The sequence below is a fragment of the Temnothorax nylanderi genome, unplaced genomic scaffold, assembly GCF_030848795.1.
Source record: "Temnothorax nylanderi isolate EJ_2023f unplaced genomic scaffold, tnyl_v1.0 TNYL_tig0791_pilon, whole genome shotgun sequence".
Classification (NCBI taxonomy): Eukaryota; Metazoa; Arthropoda; class Insecta; order Hymenoptera; family Formicidae; genus Temnothorax; species Temnothorax nylanderi.
In genome coordinates this window covers 9,961-35,985 of record NW_027249853.1, presented here as the reverse complement: position 1 = coordinate 35,985, position 26,025 = coordinate 9,961, and the positions used below count along the sequence as shown (strand labels likewise).

General features: G+C 35.0%; 2 protein-coding genes and 2 long non-coding RNA genes across 4 annotated transcripts; 1 reads left to right on the top strand and 3 right to left on the bottom strand.

Moving 5' to 3' along the window:
* Positions 1 to 4,504: 4,504 nt before the first annotated feature.
* On the bottom strand, positions 4,505 to 6,350 carry LOC139785380 (uncharacterized). Its single transcript, XR_011721926.1, has 2 exons — positions 6,136 to 6,350; positions 4,505 to 5,726 (listed from the first exon to the last, which is right to left on the bottom strand). It is a non-coding gene; the product is annotated as an uncharacterized lncRNA (long non-coding RNA).
* An 869-nt stretch (positions 6,351 to 7,219) lies between these two features.
* Positions 7,220 to 8,892, bottom strand: LOC139785381 (uncharacterized). The gene is made up of 2 exons (XR_011721927.1): positions 8,839 to 8,892; positions 7,220 to 7,758 (listed from the first exon to the last, which is right to left on the bottom strand). It is a non-coding gene; the product is annotated as an uncharacterized lncRNA (long non-coding RNA).
* Positions 8,893 to 9,125: 233 nt separating this feature from the next.
* On the top strand, positions 9,126 to 12,204 carry LOC139785379 (uncharacterized). Its single transcript, XM_071724540.1, has 8 exons — positions 9,126 to 9,259; positions 9,396 to 9,794; positions 10,014 to 10,140; positions 10,216 to 10,380; positions 10,485 to 10,674; positions 10,781 to 11,097; positions 11,170 to 11,217; positions 11,321 to 12,204. Exons 2-8 carry the CDS (start codon positions 9,780 to 9,782, stop codon positions 11,587 to 11,589), a joined length of 1,131 nt encoding a protein of 376 aa, XP_071580641.1. The 5' UTR covers positions 9,126 to 9,259; positions 9,396 to 9,779; the 3' UTR covers positions 11,590 to 12,204.
* Positions 12,195 to 14,047, bottom strand: LOC139785378 (uncharacterized). The gene is made up of 3 exons (XM_071724539.1): positions 13,889 to 14,047; positions 13,115 to 13,793; positions 12,195 to 13,020 (listed from the first exon to the last, which is right to left on the bottom strand). Exons 2-3 carry the CDS (start codon positions 13,736 to 13,738, stop codon positions 12,319 to 12,321), a joined length of 1,326 nt encoding a protein of 441 aa, XP_071580640.1. The 5' UTR covers positions 13,739 to 13,793; positions 13,889 to 14,047; the 3' UTR covers positions 12,195 to 12,318.
* Between the last annotated feature and the right edge of the window lie 11,978 nt (positions 14,048 to 26,025).

Below are 26,025 nucleotides of genomic sequence, written 5' to 3'. Positions count from 1 at the left end.
CATCGCGGTCGACCTGGTATCGGTCGTGGGTTCACGTGCCCTTCTACTCGCATTTGTTGCAGCACTCGATATACTGTACTCCTCTGCAATACGTTAAACGTATATTTTAATGATTAAATTAAATAATGCAATAGACGAGTTTAATGACGTGTAACTTATCCAAATAGAGAAGTACAGAATCATAAATGCATGGATACTTTACATTTACGTGACATATTCTCGAAACCTCTGTTACCGTCAATCCTGCATTTGTATATGCAAGTATTTCACCTCTAACACGTTGCGAAGTAGGACCAGGCATTTCAATATTGTATTTATATAATACACAAATATTTAACGTTAAAAATGGTTAACTCGTCTCAGTTTAATAACGCAAACACGTTGTCAACATAAACAAGTTGTCAATTGTTATTGAGTTGTCAATTGTATGTTGTTAATGAGATATCTTCAGATATATGTATCAATTATCTTCAGATATATCTCCCTACATAATAACAATTGACAACTTGTTTATGTTGACAACGTGTTTGCGTTATTAAACTGAGACGAGTTAACCATTTTTAACGTTAAATATTTGTGTATTATATAAATACAATATTGAAATGCCTGGTCCTACTTCGCAACGTGTTAGAGGTGAAATACTTGCATATACAAATGCAGGATTGACGGTAACAGAGGTTTCGAGAATATGTCACGTAAATGTAAAGTATCCATGCATTTATGATTCTGTACTTCTCTATTTGGATAAGTTACACGTCATTAAACTCGTCTATTGCATTATTTAATTTAATCATTAAAATATACGTTTAACGTATTGCAGAGGAGTACAGTATATCGAGTGCTGCAACAAATGCGAGTAGAAGGGCACGTGAACCCACGACCGATACCAGGTCGACCGCGATGTACTTCCGCTGAAGACGACGAACTTCTCCGCAATTTGATGCAAGGGAACGGATTCCGGTCAGCACAACAGACGGTAGTGGAACATAATTTGAATTGTTCCGCGGAAATTGTTCGGCGTAGATGGCGAGAACAGGGATATCACCATCGTATCCCTGCTCAAAAACAAGCGTTAACAGAAAATCACCAAGACCAACGGATGGCTTTTGCCTTTGAACATTTGGCTTGGGAGAATGAATGGGAGAATACTATTTTCTCTGATGAAAAAGTATTCTCAACGGATGAATCTGGACGTGTGACATTGTGGAGAACAAAAGGCACGAGGTACGATGCGACTAACGTATATTTCCGCGAACGAAGTGGCCGCATCACGTTAGCGTTTTGGGGGTGCATGACCTCGCGCGGCCCTGGACCGTTGGTACGCACCACACCGCGTATGAACGGTCAGGAGTATGTCAACATATTGCGCACTAATATGATGCCATACGTTGCGGAAACATTTCCTGGTGTACCTCGTGTCAATTTTGTTCAAGACAATTCAGGAGTGCATCGATCGAGATTGGTTCAGGAATGGTTGGCCACACAACCCAACCTTAGGACGTTGGATTGGCCAGCCAAATCTCCGGATATGAATGTGATCGAAAATCTTTAGGGCATAATTGTTCAAGAGTGGAATCCAAGAATTCGGCGTACACGCGAGGAACTTGAGCAACACGTTCTTAATGTGTGGGAGGGTTTCCGCGCAAGGCCCGCGCTATTCCACAATTTAGTGCAATCTATGCCCCAAAGATTAAGAGCGGTGCTAGACAACCATGGAAGTGTCACGCGGTATTAATACTATGTGACCTTCCATGGATTATGCATGAATGAATGTTTGATATTGAATGATTGTAGCTTGAACAATCTCGATGAAATATTATATTATAGTTTAATAATGTTTCTATATTTTAAAATATAGAAACATTATTAAACTATAATATAGAATGAACGTAATGAATGAATGAATGAATGAATGAATGAATGAATGAATGAATTAATATTGAATGAGAGCGTTCTAAGGTAAAAGCTATCCGAGGTAATTTTAAGGTTTATGCTTTTTTTAATTTCCACTACCGTCGTCATATATATGATCGGTCTCCTATATATATATTTAAGAGAAGTTCTCACCTCAGGTAAGACACCGTACCTGAAACATATTACTCTTTGAGTAAATTACTTTGTAAAATTCAAAATAGAAAAAGTTTATAAATAATTAAATTGAGCTTATTTTTCTTCTTTTTATAGAGTATATCAGGCAATCATACCTATATATGACTGCCTCTTCCTTCCACGGCCACTTACCTTCCTTCGATCGTCGAGCGCATCCAACGTCCGCGTTGATGCTCGCTATCGGCACGGGTGGATTTGCGAGTCCGAGCGAGCGAACACCGTCTCGTGCACCGTCGCGTCGTCCTCCCCAACGTTGCCGTCGTCGTCGTCGTCGTCGTCGTTGGCGCCGTTCGTCCGAATGTCTTGGCCGAGCTGAGTGAACGCATACTCTCCGTCGCGCGGGGTGTTGAGCCTACCAGCTTGCGGTGTGTGTGCTATCGACGTGGTGATACCACACTGCAACGAGAGATTGCAGTTATTCATCAGTTATTCGTAATAATCATATAAATTAGATAAATATAACGATCACATAAATTATACAAATAATCATATAAATAATAATTGTTATAATTAATAATATACCAGCCATGCCGTTATCATGATGGTCCGCATGATCGGCGATGAATTCCTCATGGAGGAGCGGGACCGAAAGTACTACGCATACTACTACTTTATACTTCCGATCACTACGCATGCTGCCTGCTGCCCACCGCCTCTCTTCATCATCTTCATCACCCTCGTGAAGCTGGGCTTCTTCACGTATTACACAGTGGCGATGGGTTGAGGTGAATCCCTCCGGGTCGATGCCGATCGACAGTGTCTTCATTTACAGACCGGACAAGCGGCTTGAGCTTTGGAGATTCACTTTCTAATCTTTCAGATCTGTAAGAATTTGTAACGATTGTAACTGTTATTGTAACGATACTTTTTGAAGCTGCATAATAAAAAACTGATATAAAACTGATATAAAACCTTCTAGTTTGTAATAAACAAGTATTATTCTAAGAGCTGTGTTCTTTCGCCATTACCGATGAGTCAAATTATGTCGACAGATAATCGTATAAAATCCGATATATCACAAGTGGCATGAAAAAAATCATACTGTTTTAATAGCTGTCCAATTAGTGGATTGTTGCCTATTATTCTTTTTTGCAGAAAGAGTGACCGCAAAAATAGGCTAAAAATAGCCTCTTTTTTCACCCTTGAATTTAGACTTCTACTTACAAGTACTAAATGATAGTCTATAATGAGTCATGAATCCTCAGAAAGTTTCAGATATTTAGCTGGCTTTTTATTTTCAAGATATGGAGGGTCAAAGTTGTTGATTTCACCAACTTCACAGGCCCACAAAAAGAGAAAAGTTGTCTGCGCCATGGACTAGACTATGGTATTCCAATGTATTTTTGCCTGCTGAAACCGAATGTGACCTCAGTTTTGCTCCTACACGTCATGATTTTTTTCTACAACCAAAAACAGGGTGTTTTGTAGGGGCAAAATACCTTGTTTTTGGCTGTAGAAAAAAATCCTGACGTGTAGGGGCAAAACTGAGGTCATATTCGGTTTCAGCAGGCGAAAATACATGGGAATACCATGGTCTAGTCCATGGCGTAGACAACTTTTCTCTTTTTGTGGGCCTGTGAAGTTGGTGAAATCAACAACTTTGACCCTCCATATCTTGAAAATAAAAAGCCAGCTAAATCTGAAACTTTCTGAGAATTCATGACTCATTATAGACTATCATTTAGTACTTGTAAGTAGAAGTCTAAATTCAAGGGTGAAAAAAGAGGCTATTTTTGCGGTCACTCTTTGTATAATACACATCTATGCTCACGTTTTCCGTTAAAACATATATTTTCTGTTTTATATATAACATGTAATAGTACTTTATTTGCCAGTGTTGTATATTTGGATTTCCTCAAACTGTCCGCGATTTGTTGATCCACTATAGCTTTTGCTTCTGCAAATTGTTTCTTTGGTATCTGCCATTTCTTCAGTTTCTGTGTCTTCTCCGTTTCACTCAGCTCCGTGATGCCTGTGCGCCACGCAAAAATGCCGCTTACACTTGATACAAGGCATCTCGATCAACGACGCATCCTTGCAAGATTCCTTAGAGCACAGGAAGCTTGCCGATTGTCCTACATAACGAATTTTGCGGTCTCCGTTTTTAAACACTCGTGCGATACCATATTGAAATGCTCTTTGCAGAAGGTGGCCTGACAATGCTCGCACACAAACGGCAAGAAGTCCAACAATTTGCAGTCCGCCACCGAACATTGTTCGCCAGTCGCAGGAAATTCGATTACAGCAACAAAAGGATATCGATATTATAATTAGATTTAATACTTTGGATACTGTATTTAATTTTCCGGCGTTCAGGAAGACTGGAAGAGATATTTAGTTGTGCAGTGGTGTCGGAGAATGCAGATGATTGTCGAATAATATTAAATTTTGAAGATTCAACAGAAAATACAATGTTTATTCTACAGATAAATTCATCAAATCTATAATACTATATAAATTATTTGTTAATTACACAACAGTAATATGTCGTAGATAATTTTATCAGTAACTTCCAGTCTATTAATAAAATACTAAATATTAAAAAGCGACGCCATTATTTCACGTGCCGGGCCTGGGCGAGGTGAACCGATCGGCGTTCTCGCGCCAGTCTCGGGGATCTGAGCTCGGTCCCGTGCCTTGGCCTCCCGCGGATCTTCCTTGCTGCGAGGCTTCCGTGGCGGCGCGAGCCGTCGTGGTCGTCCTCTTCGGCCGCCATTCAACGCTCAGCTCAGAACTCGTTGAACTCGAAAAATATTAAGACGTATTAGAAATAATTAAAACTGAATAAAATGTTATTTACAAAACGGTAATAATAAATAAAAATAATATTATTTGAAAAATTATGCAGATAATTATATGTCTTGCGTTACATTTGATATTTTTGATTGATCAGATCAATTGGTCACTTTCATTTCTCCCAAATCGGTTTGTAAAAATATAAGTACGGCCTCTTTAAGATTATTTTTACGCTTTTCTATCAGCTTTATAATGCTTGGCAAAGTGTTTGGATTTTGATTGAAATAAGTTTCTGCGAATCTATTCCCCTTGGACAATTGTTCGTTAGAAAAAACATTCTGAATAATCCATAAAATAATTCTTCGCCAGTGATAAAATAATAAAACACGAAAATTCGTCGGCCTAACTGGCAATAATTTTAATATTAATACAACAACGTTTCGACCTCTACTTTGGGTCCTTATCAAGTTATAAGTTATTTAGCAATGATTTAATTGCGCGTCAGGTTTTGAATCTTATTATCATCGTTAAACTATGTGGTCAGGAAGTATAACATAGCGAACATTAGATTCAAAACCTGACGCGCAATTCAATCATTGCTAAATAACTTATAACTTGATAAGGACCCAAAGTAGAGGTCGAAACGTTGTTGTATTAATATTAAAATTATTGCCAGTTAGGCTAACGAATTTTCGTGTTTTATTCTGAATGATATATTTATTTATCGTTCAACCTGCAGGTGGTCGTGGGACTTTCCTTGGAAATGGTTCACGGAAGCCATGAATAGATGTATCCACTCATGCTCATCCACTTGTGAACACGCAGAAGAGTGTGCCATATACGTTTGCACAAGGAGACAGTTCCTCGTTTCTTTATATTATCTGCAAGAATATATATGATGGTTACTACAGTCTGCATCTTTGTAAAGCAAATCATATCTGACTTATAATTATAAATATATTAGAATATTTATTGCAAAATAAAATTTTCTCTTATTCCAGTCCTTTGGCAAAATTCTACAACGTATAGAAATATATAACAAATCGTTTAGCTCATATTATATCTTAACTAGATAGACTTATCAAACGTCGCGAAATATGTAAGAGAAATAATTTAAGACTTGAAAGTTATTGGAATTACTCTATTTTTTAATTTAAATATTTTAATTTAAATAGATTTATTTATTTATTTAATTATTTAATTATTTATTTATTTATTTATTTATTTATTTATTTATTTACATTAAAATATCGTAAAAAGTATACGTTATTTAAGATGTCTTGTTCCTACCTGTTATCAGATGTTACGCTGTAAGATGTCTTTTGCTGTGTATACACACCCTGTATGTGCTCTTTTGACAGCTGTCTTAACCTCTCACTACAGCTCACTGCTGGTCACGGCCCGTCACGGCAGCTCCCTAGACGCAGTGGCTCGCAGTCTCTAAATATTCGTGCGTTCCAAAACCCATCCAAAAAAAAGTGTTGCAACCTTTCCGTGAACGACTGTATATCAATCATCAAAATGATCCAATTTTCAAAAAGTAAGTGTGACAAAATTCAAGGAAGTCGCACTGAGAACAAGTCATCGATGATCGATTATAGGCATATTCATACAGTGAACTATCATCAAGGTAATCAAGTTTTCCCAAGAGCAATAGCATTATAATGCTATAACGATCTATACATACAAATCAGCCTTAATGCTGAAAATCCCTATATCTAACCCTATATCTTTACCCATCTCAGATCTCATATCTCATGGTCGCAAATATCTCTCGCGCGCATTAAACTAACCTATCCGCATAGAACATAGACACGGAGAGATTCAGATTGTAAACACGTCGTAAATAAGTTAACAATTAAGGAGAGATTGTTTTCGATATTATTTATTTCTTCTCCCCATACAACCTAATCCTGTAAATAATATATATTATATTATTGAACGCATCTCAGTGCGCCAGCACAGGTCATTTAGTATGTTATATAAGCATTGTTCAATATTTATTTCTGAAGGAATATTCCCGTGCAGAGCAACAATGAGTGCATATGAATCTCGCCATATATGCACAAGAGACAACACAGAAACATAGATACACAAACAAACAATGCATATTGCAAACTCAATTATAATTCTTAAGTGCAAATCATTTCATATGGCATCAATCTCAAACTCGGTGGCATTATTAGTAATAGTTGTGTATATTACTATTATTGTTCAAGTAACAAATGTCGAATATCTCACAGAGCTTCAATACACGCAAAAAGGTTATAAATAAATGTAACCATAATATATATAATAGAAATGATGCCAATAAGCATCATCTTTATAAACTGCCCATCCAGATGGTCGAATTATAATAATATAGACTACGGTATATCCACGCGCTATGGGCATAACCTATAATTCACAAGTTCAAGATCCAGGCACATAATTACATCAGGATCAATAATTTATCAGGTCTCATTTGTATGCAATATCCACTGCTAATTAACAAGAGAACAATAACATTAACGTGTACATATAATATCACTTAGACAGTAACAAAACAAGAACACTCGTAATAAACACAAAATCGCCAATTCATAGCGCACGCATAGAGTAAATTAGATCCGGAGAAAACGCTTATAGTATTATCATAGACTCATTAATACTGACTAACTATAAATAATAATTAACGTTAGATGAGATATATCAATAATTATAAGATATCGCATACTACGTGTGCAGATCGCAATCCGCACGTCGAAACGCCGTTACGCGCACGCAGAAACTCGAAGGCTGCCAATCTGGTTCTCCCGCAGCATCAATCCATTTTTGTTTTAACTCTGGATCTTGGTCTAACGTGGTTAAACAGTATCCGTCTTTGTTGGAATTTGTGCATCTCGGAGCACAGCATCCGCTAGGCATTTTAAACTATGCATACAACATAAAAATATGTAAATATATAAATATATATTCGTAACCTTATTTTATATATGTATGTAAAATCAAAATGAGAGATAAATATTCTTTTAAGATTAATAATTATTATGCGTCATCTACAATAGCAGTAAGAGTAACGGATTAAAGCTGTAAGACATTGGAGTAAGCCGTCGTTTTCGGCTAATAAGGCGTAGAATAAGTCCGTAAACGAAATGATTCAATCCTATTTAGGTTATGGGATTACGCCTTATTAGCCGAAAACGACGGCTTATTCCGATGCGTTAGGCTGAAATCCCATGGTGCGGAATGGAAGTGCAGAATAGAGAATGCGTCATAGACACAGCCAATCAGAGCTATGCCGCATCAACGCATTCTGCAAATGTCTCCCGCCCTGTGCACATGGTGCGTCATAGACGAGCAATGACGCATCTGGAATGAAAATAATTGATATAATAAACATTTTATTAAAATAATTCAAACGTTTTTATAAAAAATAATCTTTGTAATAGCAATAATAATTATTAATATAACATTAAATGAATTTTATATTGAATATGAAAAAGTTGAAAACAATATTTTTAAATTTTTGAACTGCGTTGACGCATTTTTGGTCATTTTTCTGCACCATGTGAACAGGCCGGTCAAAGATTTGCGGAATGCGGAATGCGTGATGCAGCCTCGGCACAGTACTGTTGGTCTCGATCATACACGCCATACAGTATTGTTGACGTTTTTTGCTAAAACTGTTTTGTGTGAATATGGAAACCAAAATAATGATGGTTGAAGAGTCTATTAAAGTTTTAATGAGAGTATACATGAGAGGTATAAGGTTATGGCTCTATGACGCAAATCTTTAACGCAACTGCGCCACGAACGCATGCAGGAAAAATCGTAAACACTGCGGCATAGCTCTGATTGGCTGTGTCTATGACGCATTCTCTATTCCGCACTTTCATTCCGCACCATGGGATTTCAGCCTTACAGCCTTAATCCGCTACTCTTACTGCTATTGTAGACGACGCATTACTTATAGAAATATTCGAGTGTTATAACACTTTTATATATACGAACTTTTAATTTTTTTGGGTGTATTTAATGTGCCATCAGCTGAATCAGACGTTTTGCGGCTGTCAGACAACAAGAATTTACTTATGTATGATCTACTGGAAATAACCGTCTAAACCGATATTCTGATTGGTCAAGACTCTTCATTACCCGAACGAATCAGAAGAGACGCGGTCACGTGACCCAGTTGGCCACTCTCTCCCTTTGAGGCTCTCTAGTAGGAACACGTACGAGTCTGCAAGACACACAACGTTCGTAAACGCAGCGTCGCTACGATAACCGTGGCTGACCGTGGCAGGCTTGGCTTTATTTGCTGCGGACGCTGCAGTATAGGTTATAGAAGTGAATTGTCAGCGAAATATTTGAGACATGAGAGTATAAATTTATCGATTGTCGTAGAATAAATTTTTCATTATATTATCTTTGGGTGAGTACAAATTTATGCATTAAATATAATATTCTATTATAAATCGATATAATTGAAATAATAAAGAAACAAACTGATTAACTTAAATATTTAATCTTTAAGCAAAGGTTAAATAGAATTTGTTGTTTTCTTTCAGAATGTGGACGACACCCTGTTGAAAAAAATCACGTAACTCTGTAACATAACAAAATCATGTAACTGTGTAACGTAACAGAGATACGTAATTTGCTACGTATCAGGCTGCCTTCACATGCGGCGTAAGATTCGTACGCCAGCGTACGCGTAACTTACGCCAAACCACGTCAGCCAATCAAATAATCTCAGCTAACATACGCAAATCTGCCTAGTTATTTTACGCGTTTTACGCTATTGCCGATATGCCAAATCCAATTTCTCGCGTAACTGATGAAGTGACGTGTGTGTGTGTGTGTGTGTGTGTGTGTGTGTGTGTGTGTGTGTGTTTGCGGACAATCGCCGAGAGTAACATTCGTGACCAGACGGATTGGACGAATATAAAGAAATGGATGAAATTCGGGTAAGTCAACAAATTCTTCTAACAAATTCTATATAAAGTTTCTAAAAATAATCCATTCAATGCTTAGAAGTATTCGGTAATCGCTTGCCAGTATGACAAAATAATTTCAAGGTTATGCTCGATAATTATAGTAATCTGTCATTTGCATGTTTGGGCTAGTTTTAGCAATCTGCTGCGGCATATACATCTTGACTTATATATTTCCTTTTTTTAATGTAGCACAAATGTGGATACTGCGGGTGGTTGTTTAGGTTTACCACAAACTTCACTGATCACGAATGCTTCAAAAATTACATCGAAGAAGTAGACCGCATCAACATTGACGAAAACTACGTCGTAACAATAGGTATGATTGCTGTATATAACTCTTTATGTATATTTTGTTCTATTAAATGAATTAATTAGTATAATTATTTAACAGTCGAAAACAATCCAACGGTTGTTGGCAAAGAAAATTTAAACGAGCTGTTGATCGAAGCAGTTAGAAGCAAGCGTGGGCTTTACGACTTCCGTCATGTACCTGCTTCAGAGAGAACTATATTGCGTAAAAATGCATTATGGATGGAAGTTTCAAATATACTACGAGGTATATTTTACACATGTAGAAAGCCTTTTCTTTTATTTTATTGTATATAATGCTTTAAAATGTAAATGAGTAGAATGAGCTTTAAAATCAAATTATTTATTAAGGATCCCTCAGTCCAGAAGAAGCTAAGGCTCGATGGAAATATTTACGAGATAATTACATAAAAGCCCGCAAGAAGGTTCGAGCGTACATACCCAGCGGATCGGCAGCTACTGTTGCTAATACCAATTGTAAGTCAAGGTTTCAATATTACGAGCTTATGAGATTCCTTGACGATTCATTGCAGACACGGCCGTAAGTTCTTACTTTTTAATATTTACATAACTATCATTCTTATTTAGTCAGAAATAAAAGAAAGTTTGTCACAGGTGTGACCCATTCATTAATATATGTATTTCAGGACAGTGAGTTCGTTGACAGATGCCAATGAAAGTGAAGTAGTAACTTCACTTGACACACAAAACGAGCAATACGAGAGTGATGCCATAGCTGGGTCTTCGACGACACTTCAGATTTCAACTTCAGCTATCAACAAGTCTCCACAAACACATGCATTCCCCTATGTTCCTTCACGAACGCCGACACCTACAAATACTTCTCCACGTGCGCTCGATTCCATCGACGTTCTTTTACAAACCCCGACACCAACGAAAGACTTTCCATTGACATCAATTACAAACAGAGTGCCTACACGACCACGAACCACAGGATCGAAACGTTTGTTCATTTATATTATCATCTCTTAGTTTTTTTAATTACCGCGCGAATAACATTTTAATATCTTTGTAGAATCAGTACAAAACTCCATCGACGTTTATGAGCCGCCTGTTGCAAAAAGTATGAGTTTTTTTTACCTAAGTTCCTTACATATTAATGTGTGTCATAAAGAAACATTTTCAGTGTCAAAATGTACGTTGACGTATTTGCGTTCGTGTTTTAGAAAAAAAAAATGATGCTGCCTTTCAAGAAGCTTTGATAGAAGCCATAAGAGGCGGAAATGAGCCAGCAACACAACCGATTGATCCGCTGGACGGATTTCTTATCCGCTTGGGAGAAGGGATGCGAAAACTGCCATATCGAAACAGAGCCAGACTAGAAATACAGTTTTTGACATTGCTAGGTGAAATGGAAGATCGTTGCTTTAATCAAGATTCCGACGATCGAGATCAACGTAACTGTTCAAAAGGCATGTTTGAAAATGTTCGATAAGTCGCTCATTCCACATCATCATCGAACCAACACCTTTGAATGTGTTTTTTTTTTATCAAAGATTTCGTGCCAAAAAATCCGTGCAATGTACAAGCGTAAGATAGTCCGTAGTCGTATAATTTTTTTCGTGCCTACGTGTTGATCAAAACGATTTTTTTTGTTAATACATTCATGAAATTTGATTTTATCGTCAAAGAGAGTGAAAAACTGATAAAACATTCAATATGATAAGATTTTAGTATTACGTAATCGTGCAAAACACTTTAGTTATGTTTTTAGTTTTATATATTTTGGCGTAATGTTTAGTTTTTTATTCTAGAGAAAACATCTTTGCGGGGTGTTATAAATACATAGCACGGTAAAGCTAGTGATTTAATCTGTAAACAGATTGTTTTTCCTTAAAGTAAACCAAAGATTGTGATTGTACGTCACCTAACTTAAAATGTGATATTCGCTTGTAGTCACGTTACTGTAAGTAAAAGTACAAACAAACGCGTGATATTAGTTAAGGGAATATATACAGTATATTATAATAAGTGTATACGCATAAAGTATAATAGTATATAATGTATATTTTAAAATGTTAATCGTTGAATAAATATGCATTGAACTGAACTTCTTTTATTAATAAATTTATACATACAAGATATATTGCCTGTAACAATTATCTTGGGACTCGCTAACGTTTTAGTCTTATCATTTTCATGTAGAAAAATTCAAAGTGTATTATTAAAAATCATTGTTAAGAACTTTTTGCCACTGCCAAGGTACTGCTCCGCCGTGTTCAAAGTATGACGCAAAATCGTCCCGGATTCTGGAAGCAAGTCGAGTGTGGGCGTTAGCTTGGCCAGCATTGTTAATTTCTTGCAATGCACCGCCAATCGAGGTTTCGTCATCTGTGCCAGTTCGAGTGTACCGCCTTTGGAAGTTCTGCAACTTGTTTTCATTCTTGATTATAAAATTGTGTAAGCATGTAGTCGCTTGGACAATTTTCACTGCAGTAGAAATGGACGAGATTATTGGCCGCCGATAGATTCGCCATCGTGCCGCCAGAATTCCAAATGCACTTTCGATCACTCTTCTCGCTCGACTCAGACGATAATTAAGTATTTTTTTCTGACGAGTTAATCGGTAACTTCGAGGGTACGGTCGCATCATATACTGCTTCAGTGCGAATGCCTCATCTGCCACTAACACATATGGTAAAGGGGGTCCGCTAGGTTCTATTTTACTCGGTTGTGGCAAATTTATTTTATTTCTTTCAAAACGTTGACCAAACTTTGAGTTCGCAAAGATACCTCCATCACTCTGTCTACCTTCGGCTCCAATGTCGACTAGTGTGAAGCAGTAATTGGCATCCGAAACTGCTAACAAACTAATACTATGAGCCCCTTTGTAGTTATAATATACCGACCCGCTATGCGGTGGTGCCTGAAAAGCAAACAGAAATGTTTATCACGGATTAATCTTCTAGCACTTCTCAGTATAAACAAATAACAAATAAATTCTGAAAAAAAGAAATCACCTGAATCACAACGTGTTTGCCATCTATTGCACCTATACAATGTGGGAAATTCCATTTTCTCTCAAATTCTTCCGCGATTCTCAACCAATCCTCTTCGTTCATTGGTGGCATTACAGATTCGTGGAGACAATTCCACAATACCTCGCACGTTTCAGAAACAATTTTTGAAACAGTGTTTACTCCAATTCTAAATGCATAGGATATTGAGGCCATACTGTCACCGGAGGCTAAGTAACGCAAACACACCAGAAGCCGTGTGCGAGCCGGTATTGGGTCTCGAACAACAATCTGTTTTTCAAGGAAAGGCCCAACTATACTCAGCAACTGATCAAACATTTCTGTAGACATTCTACAGTAATTGTAGAACATTTCCTGGTCTTGTAGCTCCATTTCTTTAACCAGATTGTCACTTGCTCCTTGCAAATATCTTCGAAATTGTGTGAATATTGGGCGAACCCATATTCTTCGGCTTTCTTTTTCTTCACGCTCTACTAGAAGTCTCCATAGTACAACGAGTTTCAATATATTCGGTTTTCTAATTTTCCGGTGTTGAAGCGTTTGCTTCGCCTTTCTCCACTTCTTCAATCGTATGCCAATAATCGCTAATAAGATGTTGGAATCCATATTCAAGGAATTCCATGAACTCCCGAAAAACGAGTTCGTCCAATATACTTATAGCCTAATAAAGATTAAGAAATAAAAAATTTAGTTTTTTTTAGAGCAGAGGGACTAAGTATATGTGACAAAAGTAATAGAAAAAATAATCTTTCCTACCTTCAGGATTTCCAGTAGGCAACAAAAAATTTAAATCCGCAAATGATCTCAAGTGATCTCAAATGATTGCAAGTAATGCAATCGTTGCCAGTGACAATAGGTTATGAATGCTATTCTTTATTGCAATCTTAACCCCACCGTGCATACCGTTACATATATTGCGCTTTCACACATTCGTACATGCAAAGTACCTCAATCACATGGCGCGTATTTAGCAATACGCTTAAATATTAACAACCAATAGAAAGTCACTTTAGTATTTCTGCTCTGTTGTACAACAGAAGGCCTGATCTGTCATTGGTCAGGATTGTTACGCTTTACGCGAAATTTAACGCAATACGCTCCATGTGAATTGGGTACTTTTTAAATGGCGTAAGTTTTGGCATATTACTAGAATACGCAGGTTACGCGTACGCTGGCGTACGCATCTTACGCCGCATGTGAAGGCAGCCTCAGTTTCGGACGTTTTGTTACGTAACAAAAGCATGTACCTCTGTTACATAATAAAATCACGTACTTTTTCATAAATGAAGGATTTCTCTTTTTTAGTATTATCTTGAGTTTCAGTGTTAAATTTTAGTGCCATTTCAATCAACTCTTCTGCATGAGTTTTTCTACTAAAAATTGCTTTCATGTAAATCAGGTCAAAATTGTCCTATAAATAATAAAAACTCAGTTAACTCGGTTTTACGGACAATAATCTTTAATTTTATGATTTATTACACCAATAAATTCAGTATATTAAATGTAGTATTTATAGTACTTATAATATATATATTTTACAATATATACATATGAGTTTGAAGTTTGCACCGCTGGGATACAGCGAACAAATCTCTCTCTCTCTCTCTCTCTCTCTCTCTCTCTCTCTCTCTCTCTCTCTCTCTCTCTCTCTCTCTCTCACACACACACACACACACACACACACACACACACACACACACACACACACACACACACACACACACACACGCACACACACACACACACACACACACACACACACACACACACACACACGCACACACACACACACACACACACATTCTTTATATTTCATAATTGGATCCTTATTGTTATAATAATAATACAATAATATTAGTACGATACCGGTACAAGTACTTGTATATCTCTGTCTATCATTACGAATGTATGTCAATGTTAAAACACGAGATTTAAGACAATAATTGCGTATATGAAAAAAATGTTATTAATAAAAATACAAATTTGGCACTGCACAAATATACATCGCATTATTAATATTAATAAAAACGCAAACCCTTTCAATCGTATTAGTTTCTATTGCAAGTAATGCATTAGGAATATCTATTACTTTTTTCATCGATGTATTATTATTATTAAAAATATGTTCTATATTTACTATATTGCATATTGTATACTCTTTTCTACTTAACGGGTCGATTATAAAATCTATTATTCGGATAAAACTTCCTTCCTTTGTAAAAGCAAAAGAATTATTTGAGCGGTGCCTATTTTTTCTGGACGATGTATATAGACAACGCTCTTTAACAATTTTATGATACACCCTACTTTCATGTGATAAGCCAAGTTCTTGAATCCATCTTAAATTTGTTGGATAGTTTGTTCCAAAGTATCTTGCATGAGATATTTTGAAGGTTGTTTTGGCATGTTTTTTATCAAGATAGGATATAAAATTACTGATCATTGAAAACGGTCTTAGTGCTACGTGTTCTTTCAGAATTAATTGACTTTGATTCATAGCAATTGTCCTACATATCTGATGAATAACTCCCTTAGCAGCTTGGACTTTCTTTACGATTTGACCATTACCACTTTCGAAGCAATATCCAGAGTGAGCCCATAGCGGCCCCCAATCTGCCACGCTTTGTGCCAAGTGTAATAGCTGATGAATGTTAAATGTCATTGCACTTTTTGAATAATATATTTCAGTGTAAGCAACAAATCTTTTCAATAGACCATCTGCATGATTTAGTTCAGTACGTGTAATACTTCTTTTTAATAAAATGTAATATGCTTCTACCAAAAGCGCCCAATGTTCCGCATAAATTTGCAAATGAGGAAAACACATTAGAATCGGAATGCTATAGTAGAGAGTCCAATTTTCGTACTCTCTTGCCTTCCACCATTTTCTGTCTCGAATAGAGCGAGATAATCGCAATTTGATTTGGAACTTTTATTTCTTTTAACATAATATCAATATTATGAATATCATTATTAGTCAATGAGTACGGTAAGTTGTTTGATTCAATCCACCCTGGTGGAAATAATTTTACAAATTTTCACGCAAAAATTATGCGAAAACTACAATTTCTTATAATATAATTACAACTTTTTACGCTATTTTCACGTAATTTTTACGTCAAAAGTACGCGATTTGGGCCATGTTTGTAATTTTTCATAAATTTACGTAGAAATTTTTATGAATAACTACAACTTTTTGGATATACTACAAAATAAAATATAAAATTTACTTAAATTCTCTCGTTAAACATTATTTTATTGCTGAAAATCTTGATTACGTGCAAGCTTAATTAAATAAATTTATATTGTACTTAGAAAATTTGCTTACCACCGCTGGATTTGAACCTGAAACCCCTGGCTCTTGAGTCAGTCACCTTCCGCACTGTGCTACAACATTGATTGATGAAGACGTTTCGTATTGTCTATATATGTTACACTTATTGTTAGCAGACGTACGGAAGGTGTCAGCTCTTAATAGGGTCGGCTCATTATATATATATATATATATATATATATTTCTTACAAAATTGATGTCGGTCATCTATTCGATATCGAATCGATGACTTATCGACATCGAATTTGACATTGAAAATCAGCCGATTTCAATCAAATTGTTTTGGCATTAAGTTGCTTCTTTCTAAGTTACGTGTGTTCAAAACTCTAAAAATTTTGTCTAAAATTAAGAGACTATCACCATATAGTATGCAGATAGTCATCGATTCGATGTCGATCGATATCGAACCGATGACTATGCGTACTCTCATATGGTGACAGGCCGATATTCATAGTCGATTCTTATATTCAAGTCCGTCTTAAGTTGAATCTTAAAATGTCATGAACCAATCGCATAGCCGTATTAAGCCTCTTGCACAATGCCAGGCAACAGTCAATAGGAACAGGAAATAACAAAAAAAATCGTTAATTACAACCTAAAAAATTCGAATACTATGATTGGTTGGCAACAGGCAATAGGCACAGAATTTCCAACGTCACGGAAACTGTGTCTATTGCCTGTGTCACTGTTTATTCTGTATTTATACATGTATTTATACATGATTTCTGATTTCTATTCCCTGTTCCTATTGCCTGTTGCCTGACATTGTGCAAGGGGCTTTAGCGTCTTAAGACATAACTTAAGACGGTCTTGAAATAAGATCCGACTATGAATACCGGCCATTAGTCTCTTAATTTTAGACAAAATTTTTAGAGTTTTGAACACAGGTAACTTAGAAAGAAGCAACTCTTGATGCCAAAACAATTTGATTGAAATCAGCTGATTTTTTATGTTAATTTCGATGTCGATGAGTTTCCGGTGAATCGACGTTGAATTGACGTCGATTCGACATCAACCTTCTCACTGGATAAACATACTAAATATGCGACATGTTCGACATTTTTACATCAGGCTATGCTGAAATCTACAACTTTCAATAAGATCTGTTTCTATTCCTGCACTGCTAAACTAGTGCACACTGATGCAGTATAAGTTAGAGTGGGACAAGTATACTTTGTTTATATCTTACATTTAATCATAAAAATATTTTTAGAATATTGTAGAAAGTTGTAAATAGTTGTAATTTTTACAATAATTTGCAACTTCTACAAATTACTAAAATTTTTATAAAAAATTTTGTTAGAACGTTGTAGAAAGTTGTAAATAGTTGTGATTTTTACAATAATCTACAACTTCTACAATTTACTACGTTCTCATAAAAAATATTCGCAGAATGTTGTAGATAGTTATAAATAGTTATGATTTTTACAATAATCTACAACTTCTACGATTTACTACGTCTCATAAAAATGTTCGTAAAAAAGTTGTTACAATTTTCTATTACTTTTTACAACTTACTACAATTTACTACAATTTACTACAATTCACCATGAATTTCTACAATTTTCACAAATTTGTAGAAATTTGTGATTTGTTGTAGAAGATTGTAATTTTTTATAGAAATACGTAAATTGTTGTAAAATTATTTCCACCAGGGCAGTATTGTAAAAATTGTTCTGCTATTCCCAAATTGATGCAGTGCATACTATCCGGAACAAACTCAGAAATTACGTTAAAACCTCTCAAATTTAGTAGAACTGTTGGTTTTTTAACGCCATAAACAGGATTTGCAGATGTTAGACTCTGCTGCATGTGTCTAATCATTTGCATCTCAGTTCGTTTGGATGGCATCTCATCTAAAAGGACATATTTGATACTTCCACCTCTTTGTAATGCAACATAAAAACCTGGATGCAAGCACCAATTACATCCATAGTAACCATTATATTGAACTAAACCTTGCATTGGTGCACGAGCCACGGAATCGACACAGCAACATACTGTGTACACTTTAATACAATGGTCTTTATTTTTTATGGTACACCAAACACCTTCGTTTGATAATTCGTTCATGTAAGCAACATATGGTTCTAAAAAAATATTCATATCAGGTTTATCTTTACCGAACCATACGCTGCAAACAATGGGATTAGACATTCTTATCTCAAATGGCATTTCATTAATTATTAATTGAATAGGCCAAATTGGAAATTTAGAACTTTCAAAAACCGGTGATCCATCACTATTGAAAGTCGCTGTTACAAAATTGGTTTTGTCATTCGCTGATAAAACATTCATAAATTCCTTATACATTGCTCCATCAATAAATTCATCAATATTTTCCTTATTTCGCATTCTATCATTAACTACAGATTCATAATGTCTGCTGTTGTCTTGAATTAAATTAGCGATTTCATTGCGTACCTTAATAATGGTAAAAAAGTCTGTATACGTTGAATCTTTTAATAAAATTTCTGTATCACTTGTATTACACTTAGTACGACGATCTTTTCGATTAAATTTTTTTACGTATTTTTTACAATGTGGACAAACAGCATGGTATTCAATGTTTTCATTTGAGTTAAATATTTGATCAATAAGATAGCGCGTATCTGGTAATATCGATAATCCAAAATAACTATTTAACATTTTAAATAATTCAGCTATGGCAGATTGTGGTAAATTATATGTTAACCCGTACTTTAGCACTGTAAGTAACATTTCTGCTTTACTCACTGTTATTGGCACATTAATTGTGACATTCATTTTATCTTTTTGTAACATTTTTACTAATCTACTAAAACAAACGTCATGTGCTAAGGCACCCGTTGATTCGTTTTCTATTTCGTTGAATAACTGTTGATGACAGATATTTCCATCATCGTCGTCACTATCGTTGTCGCTGTCATTATTATTACCACTTTCTTCAAATAATTCTTCATTTGCTTCGTGTATCCATGTATCCTAAACATAGAATTTTATGTTAATTATTATTACGTTAGAAAATTTATAAATGTAAAATATCGATTATACTTTTCTTTAAAAGCAGTTAGCGACATTAAATAAACAATACTGAAATTGTTGCTTTTCATTATTTTTACAAAAATAATTTTAAAGTATTTAAAACAAAATATATTCATACATTAAAAGATTCATCATCCGAATCTGTTAAACCAAACAGGACAGTTCGATTGTGCATTAGTGATGAAGATGCATCTAGTACCTGCAATATAAGTATTGTATATTTATTAATATTATGTGTTATAAGAAACTTGATGGTTAAATTCTACGGTAAGTAATAAGTTTCTTTTTTCATCGATGTAAATTTGAATGGATTTCTATATGGTGAATTTGTACAATATCTATATATAGATTTCTATACATTTTCAACAGTCAATAAAAGAGTGTTAATTTTATTATATGTATTCGTTATAAAGTAAAACGTTAATTTTGTGTTATATGTAAATTAAAAAGTTTTGTAAAACTAGTAATTTCAAGTGTAACAGAAACATATTAAGAATGAAGTTTCATGATAAACTTATACCAACCTGCTCCGGTACTGACAATAATGATTCATTTACATTATTTTGTACATTCAACATAGATTGTACAGGATGGTTTTGTACTGATAGCAGTGATGAGTTAAAACTTTCTTCTGCAAAACCTGCAAGGTTCCCTTGTGCTAATTCTAGTGGCACAGATAATGAACAAACATTATTTTGTTCATTGCTGTTGCTTTCTCTTTCGCTGCTCTCATGGTCACTGGGCGGTTCATGATATGAACACTGCTAAATAAAAATAGTAAAATAATATTAATATGTATAAAAATGCATTTACTTTTTTTATCAGTATATTTTAATATTTAAAAAAATTGGTTTTTATTTTATTGTTGATTTCAGTCCAGATAATAGAAGCCCAGCACGCATGTCCAAAATTGGGATCTAAGACGTCTAAAAGACAAAGATTTTAGACGTCTTACAAAATAATGGCTAAAAGACGTCTTATGTCCCGATTTTGGATATGGTGCTGGTCTGGGAAGCAATATAAAATTATATGAGTAATTAAAAATACTATTATACTTTATAGCATACCTACATGTTACTAAATCTGCGACTTTCATGAAGATAAGGTATTATAATATTTTTGAATGTTATTTATGCAAAAAAACATTTCATACTAATTACGTATATTATACTTATATAAGTAACTTAATATAATATAAAGATTTTGAACATATTATTTTAAATTACTAAAACATGTTTTTGTGGGTATTACTTTGTAATGCTTACCCGCCATTTTTCATCTTCGCTACTGTCATTGTTCTGACTCCTGCTTCGCTTTCGACGTCTATCATGTCTAGTTGATCTTGGTACTTCTTTTGATTGATCTTCAAGATATATGCTGTATCTTCTCTTCATCGTGTACTATTTTAATTATAAAGAAAACAAGTAAACAAAATATAAGTAATAATGATGATCAACGATCTAAGCGTGTTGACCAGAGTTGTATTAATCACGTACAACAAACGATTAAGGATATAAGCTCGTTTAGACAAGGAGATTAGAAACAAAAGATTTTTTTTGGTAACTAAGAAAATAGAAATTAAAAATATTGTAAACAGTATCCAGTGAAAACAACTTAATCAAAATGATGTCAAAGTGACATGAAATTCATGAGCAGTTTGATGTCTAAATGAGTGATCGAAATGATGGCGAAATGATAGCAATATGACTTTATAACGTCCCATACCGTGATAGTGATTTTGACTGTCATTTTGACGTCTGTTTGACGACAAGATGACAGTCACCCTGCACAGGAATAATTCACCTTCTATTCTGTTTTATAAGTGCTTGATAACGTCTCAGGAAATTCCGGATCCCAAAAACCTTTAAAAAATTATATTTATTATATATAACACAAAAAAGTGATAATGAAATAAAATATTATACCTTCTGGTGTATTTGGTCGCTCATATTCGTGTCGATGTCGCGAGACTTGATTCTTCCGTTTTTTTAAATCTTCTTCTGACAATGACAACATTTTATAATACTAAAAATCAAATATCATGATTTACTTTTTTATAAGAAAAATATTTATATTTATTTATTTATATATTTATATATTTATTTATATTTTTTTATTTATTTATATCTCATATAATTATACTGTTAATATTGCATTAAAAATAAAACTCACTTCTCTGCATTGCCAGCAATCCGAGCCGTTTAACTTTGCTCTGTCAGTTTTACATCGCATGTTAAGCTTTCTTTTTGACCTTCTATAAATAATGTTTTTATTAGATATATAAAAGCAACTTACGTTACCACAATTGTTAAGTGATATTTACACATTAAACTTATCCTTTTTTAACAATTTTTTTTCAGGTGACTTATTTTCAGTAACAGTTGCATTTGCATTATTCTCGACTGGATAAAATGTAGGTCGACATTGTTTCCGTCTTTTCCTTCGATATGATAATACCGACGGACTTTTTGGCTCATTATTTTCGTCGGTATTTTCGTGCAAAACATTTGCATCTGATGGAACAAATTCCGTATCGGAACCTAATTCCAATAATAGGACACTATCGTTTTCTTGCATAGCATTATTTAAGTGTTAACATCGCTTCATCTTTTGTTTTCGAACAAGGTATTAATTGTATTAACTGTAATTTGGGATAAAAAATGACTACAAAATCACATATACATATATATAATATATATATAATAATTAATCGATGATTATAGGGTCACTATTTCCAACGTCTGTTAATCTCTAACCGACGGTTAACTTATCAGAAAAGCGAATAAAAATTGGCTATTTTGAAAGTTAATCGTCAGTTAGAGGTTAACAAACATTGGAAATAGTGAGCCTAAACGGTTTTGTCGTCATATTGACATCATTTTGACTACGCTGTTTTCACTGGGTAAGGTACTACCAAAAATACAGAAAAATAAGTGTTATAACAAAGTTACTTACGGAAAATCAACACGGAAATTTGTTATGCACTCACACGCTTTGCAGTAATACCGTCTTTGTAACTTTGTTGATTGTATAGAATCACGGTCGCACGATATCACCAGTCGCGAAAAACAATAACGCACAATGAGACCGCCAAAAGTACGCACATATATATGTGCGCATTCCCTCCACGCTCTTACTTACGGAAAATCAACACGAAAATTTGTTATGCATTCACACGCTTTGCAGTAATACCGTCTTTGTAACTTTGTTGTTGATTGTAGAATCACGGTCGCACGATACCACTAGTCGCGAAAAACAATAACGCACAATAAGACCGCCAAAAGTACGCACATATATATGTGCGCATTCCCTCCACGCTCTGTGACGCTCTGGCAACAGACAGCGTCTCATCGAAACTGGCATCACTGCTCGACAGTCGACAGTGCTTTCAAATTTTGGCGCGTGCATGTCGCCAAACAGTCATAGTTGCCAACTTCGAGACGCTGTCTCCGCTGCCTAGCGTAGAGGGGGTAAAGCAGGGCACACACACTTTTCGTAGAACGTAATAGTAAGGTTTCGACCAATCGCGTTGCTCGATTCGGCCTTCTGTAACCGTAGAAGTAAGAATCGAGCAACACGATTGGTCGAAATCTTACTGTTACGTTCTACGAAAGGTGTGTGTGCCCTGCGAGGTGCCCTGCTTAAAGACCCGGACACACACGTACGGCCGTACGTTCCCGATTCAAGCAACGCGATTGGTCGAAACTTTACTGTTACTGTTACGAAAAAGTGTGTGTCCGGGCCCTAAAGCACACAAGACAGGAGCCGTGTACATACATACGTGTGCGCTCGAAGTCGCTCGAAGCTGCTCGAAGCGCTCATGACATATACATATGTATGTATATATGTATACATAGTGTGCTTTTTATTTAGCGACTCAAATCGACACAAGCGTCATTCTGTCTCTTTTCAACTGCACCTAGTGAGCAACAAAGATAGAGTGACGCTTGTGTCGACTTGTGTCGTTAACTGGAAAGCACCCATACATGAGGGTGCCATTACATGGAGCGCGGAAACGCGGAAACGCGGAAGCGCGGAAGACAAAATTTACTAGACTAGCACCACAGACGCGCGCTTCGCGCGCGCTATTTAGCTTTAACATTATGCTATTACTATTACACTATTAATTTCTTGATACACACAACTGTCAAAATATACGATGACAGCTGCAAATGAAGTAAGCGCAGCGAGAAAACCAATCAGCATCGCGGAAAAGCGGCAACAATAAATTCGACTATCGACTTAACATGCCTTTTTTTAGAAAGGATTTCCGTCGATCCGTTCCGTTCATTTGGTTGCCTTATATTACATGGAGCACAATTTGCGCGGAAAAGCGGAACAATATGGTGATAACTAGACATTTATAATCCTTTATTAAATATGTGTTGACTTAATTCATTGCAATTTGTATTAGTATGCTTATCTTTTCAGTTTATTTATTGAATACAAGCATTTTAATCAATAAATACCGCTAAACATTCTTATTTTATAATTCCCTATTCCGCTTTTCCGCGCAAATTGTGCTCCATGTAATATAAGGCAACAAATGAACGGAACGGATCGACGGAAATCTAGTAAATTTTGTCTTCCGCGCTTCCGCGTTTCCGCGTTTCCGCGCTCCATGTAATGGCACCCTGACTCCTTTCTTGTGTGCGCTACCACCTCCACATGCCAGACAGTGGACAGTGTCTCGAAATAGCACCACTGACGATGCGTACTTTTATTGGCGGGTTTATTGTGCATACTTTTGGCGGGATCATCGTACGTACTTTTAGCGGGCTTTATCGTGCGTCACTGTTTTTCACGACTAGTGGTATCGTGGCAATCACGTCCAACCATCTACCGATTCCACAATCAACAGCAAAGGTACAAAAAACGGTATTATTGCAAACCGTGTGAGTGCATACAAAATTTCTGTGTTAATTTTTTGTAAGTAACTTTGTTATAACCTATTTTTCTGTATTTTTGATAGTACCTTACTTTTTACAATATTCACGCAACATACTTTACTCAAGCAATATAATTACGCTGAAAGATCAATATTATTAATCATTTAATATTGTTCAATAATATGAATTATTTAATAATATAAGAAAATAAACATAGGCCTATAGTTTACACCGATTACTTGATACGCGTATAAATAGTAAATAATTAATAAATTAGTTTAATTATTGGCTGATCAGCTCAAATTTACAATTTAATACGCATATCAAGAGATCGGTGTAAACTAGGCCATATAAATATTTAGTTCAATTTTTTCATTTTAAACGTCTCATATACCTCCTTCTATTATACCAGAATGAATTTCTTGTAACTTTTCAAAGGAAGATTTATATATATTTTGGGACTTAAAAATATTTTACAAACAATTTCACAGATCATGCATGAGGAAAGTGAAAATCTGTATGCAGCAGTACGGTTTTATAACGATGAAAGGAAAAAAATTGAAATTGTTTCTGTTGCGTCAATAAAAGATTTTATTTTTAATGATAACTACCCAGATCCATTTTATGTGAAAAGATTTAGTGACGCACTGGATGAAGAAATGTATGAACCGGCACAAATTCTGGCTGTTTCAGGTAAGTTTACTATTCAACATTTTATCTATATTTTTTTACTTTATATTTGTTTAAGTATAATAGCTAGGTTTACAACGTTTGAATATTTTACAATTTTTTAAGTATAACATTTATGCTATAATAAATCACTTATATTTATATATTATTTTCGGCAAGTAATCCAGCTTAATTTTTTCAACAGATTGAAAATTAATACAAATATCATTTAATATTATATTTATGCATTTCAACCTATTTTGAATTAAGATAGAAAGGTTAATTATAATACTTTCTTCAAATATTTCTTTTATCAATAGTTTTTTATCTCAATTTCATACAAAACCTTGTGATCATAACTAAGAAATAAATTTTTTAGATTTTTTTTCATATATATTCATGTTTTTGTAATCATATATTATATTCAATCATCAATATGTTTATGTAAATCTATCTTTTTTACATTGATTTCAATTAATACAGTAAGACAGAAAATAAAACTTAATGCTCCTGAGCTCTTTTTGACATCTTGTGAGATTGTGACGTCAGAGGCGAGAAATGACACCCTATTTTGTCGTGTGTGTCATTCTGAAATAAAAAGACATTTGAATAAATAATCACTACAGATCGTTTTAGAACATTTCTAAAATTGACCGAAAAGTAACCTTTTCCCTCGACAATAAACAAACAACTGTAAAATGAATGTAATTCGAAAACTAGTCATACACCTGCAGCTGCGCCTGCATTGTATTACATTCATTTTACGGTTGTTTGTTTATTGTCGAGGGAAAAGGATAGTTTTCGGCCAATTTTAGAAGTGTTCTGAAACGATCTATTATAGTGATATTTTATCGAAATGATTTTTTTTTTCCAGAATGACACACACGACAAAATAGGGTGTCATTTCTCGCCTCTGACGTCACAATCTCACAAGAGCCTAGGAGCCTTAAGGAATCTAAATTCCAGTGTTATTGGCA

What these genes read in the sequence shown, in the direction of transcription:
- LOC139785379 (XM_071724540.1), top strand. An exon ending in AGTTTCAAATATACTACGAG is followed by an intron (nt 10,381 to 10,484) that starts GTATATTTTACA and finishes TTATTTATTAAG; the next exon opens with GATCCCTCAGTCCAGAAGAA. An exon ending in ACGAACCACAGGATCGAAAC is followed by an intron (nt 11,098 to 11,169) that starts GTTTGTTCATTT and finishes ATATCTTTGTAG; the next exon opens with AATCAGTACAAAACTCCATC.
- LOC139785378 (XM_071724539.1), bottom strand. Translation starts at nt 13,738, where the DNA reads ATGGATTCCAACATCTTATTAGCGATTATTGGCATACGATTGAAGAAG. An exon ending in GCAAACACGTTGTGATTCAG is followed by an intron (nt 13,021 to 13,114) that starts GTGATTTCTTTT and finishes TTTGCTTTTCAG; the next exon opens with GCACCACCGCATAGCGGGTC.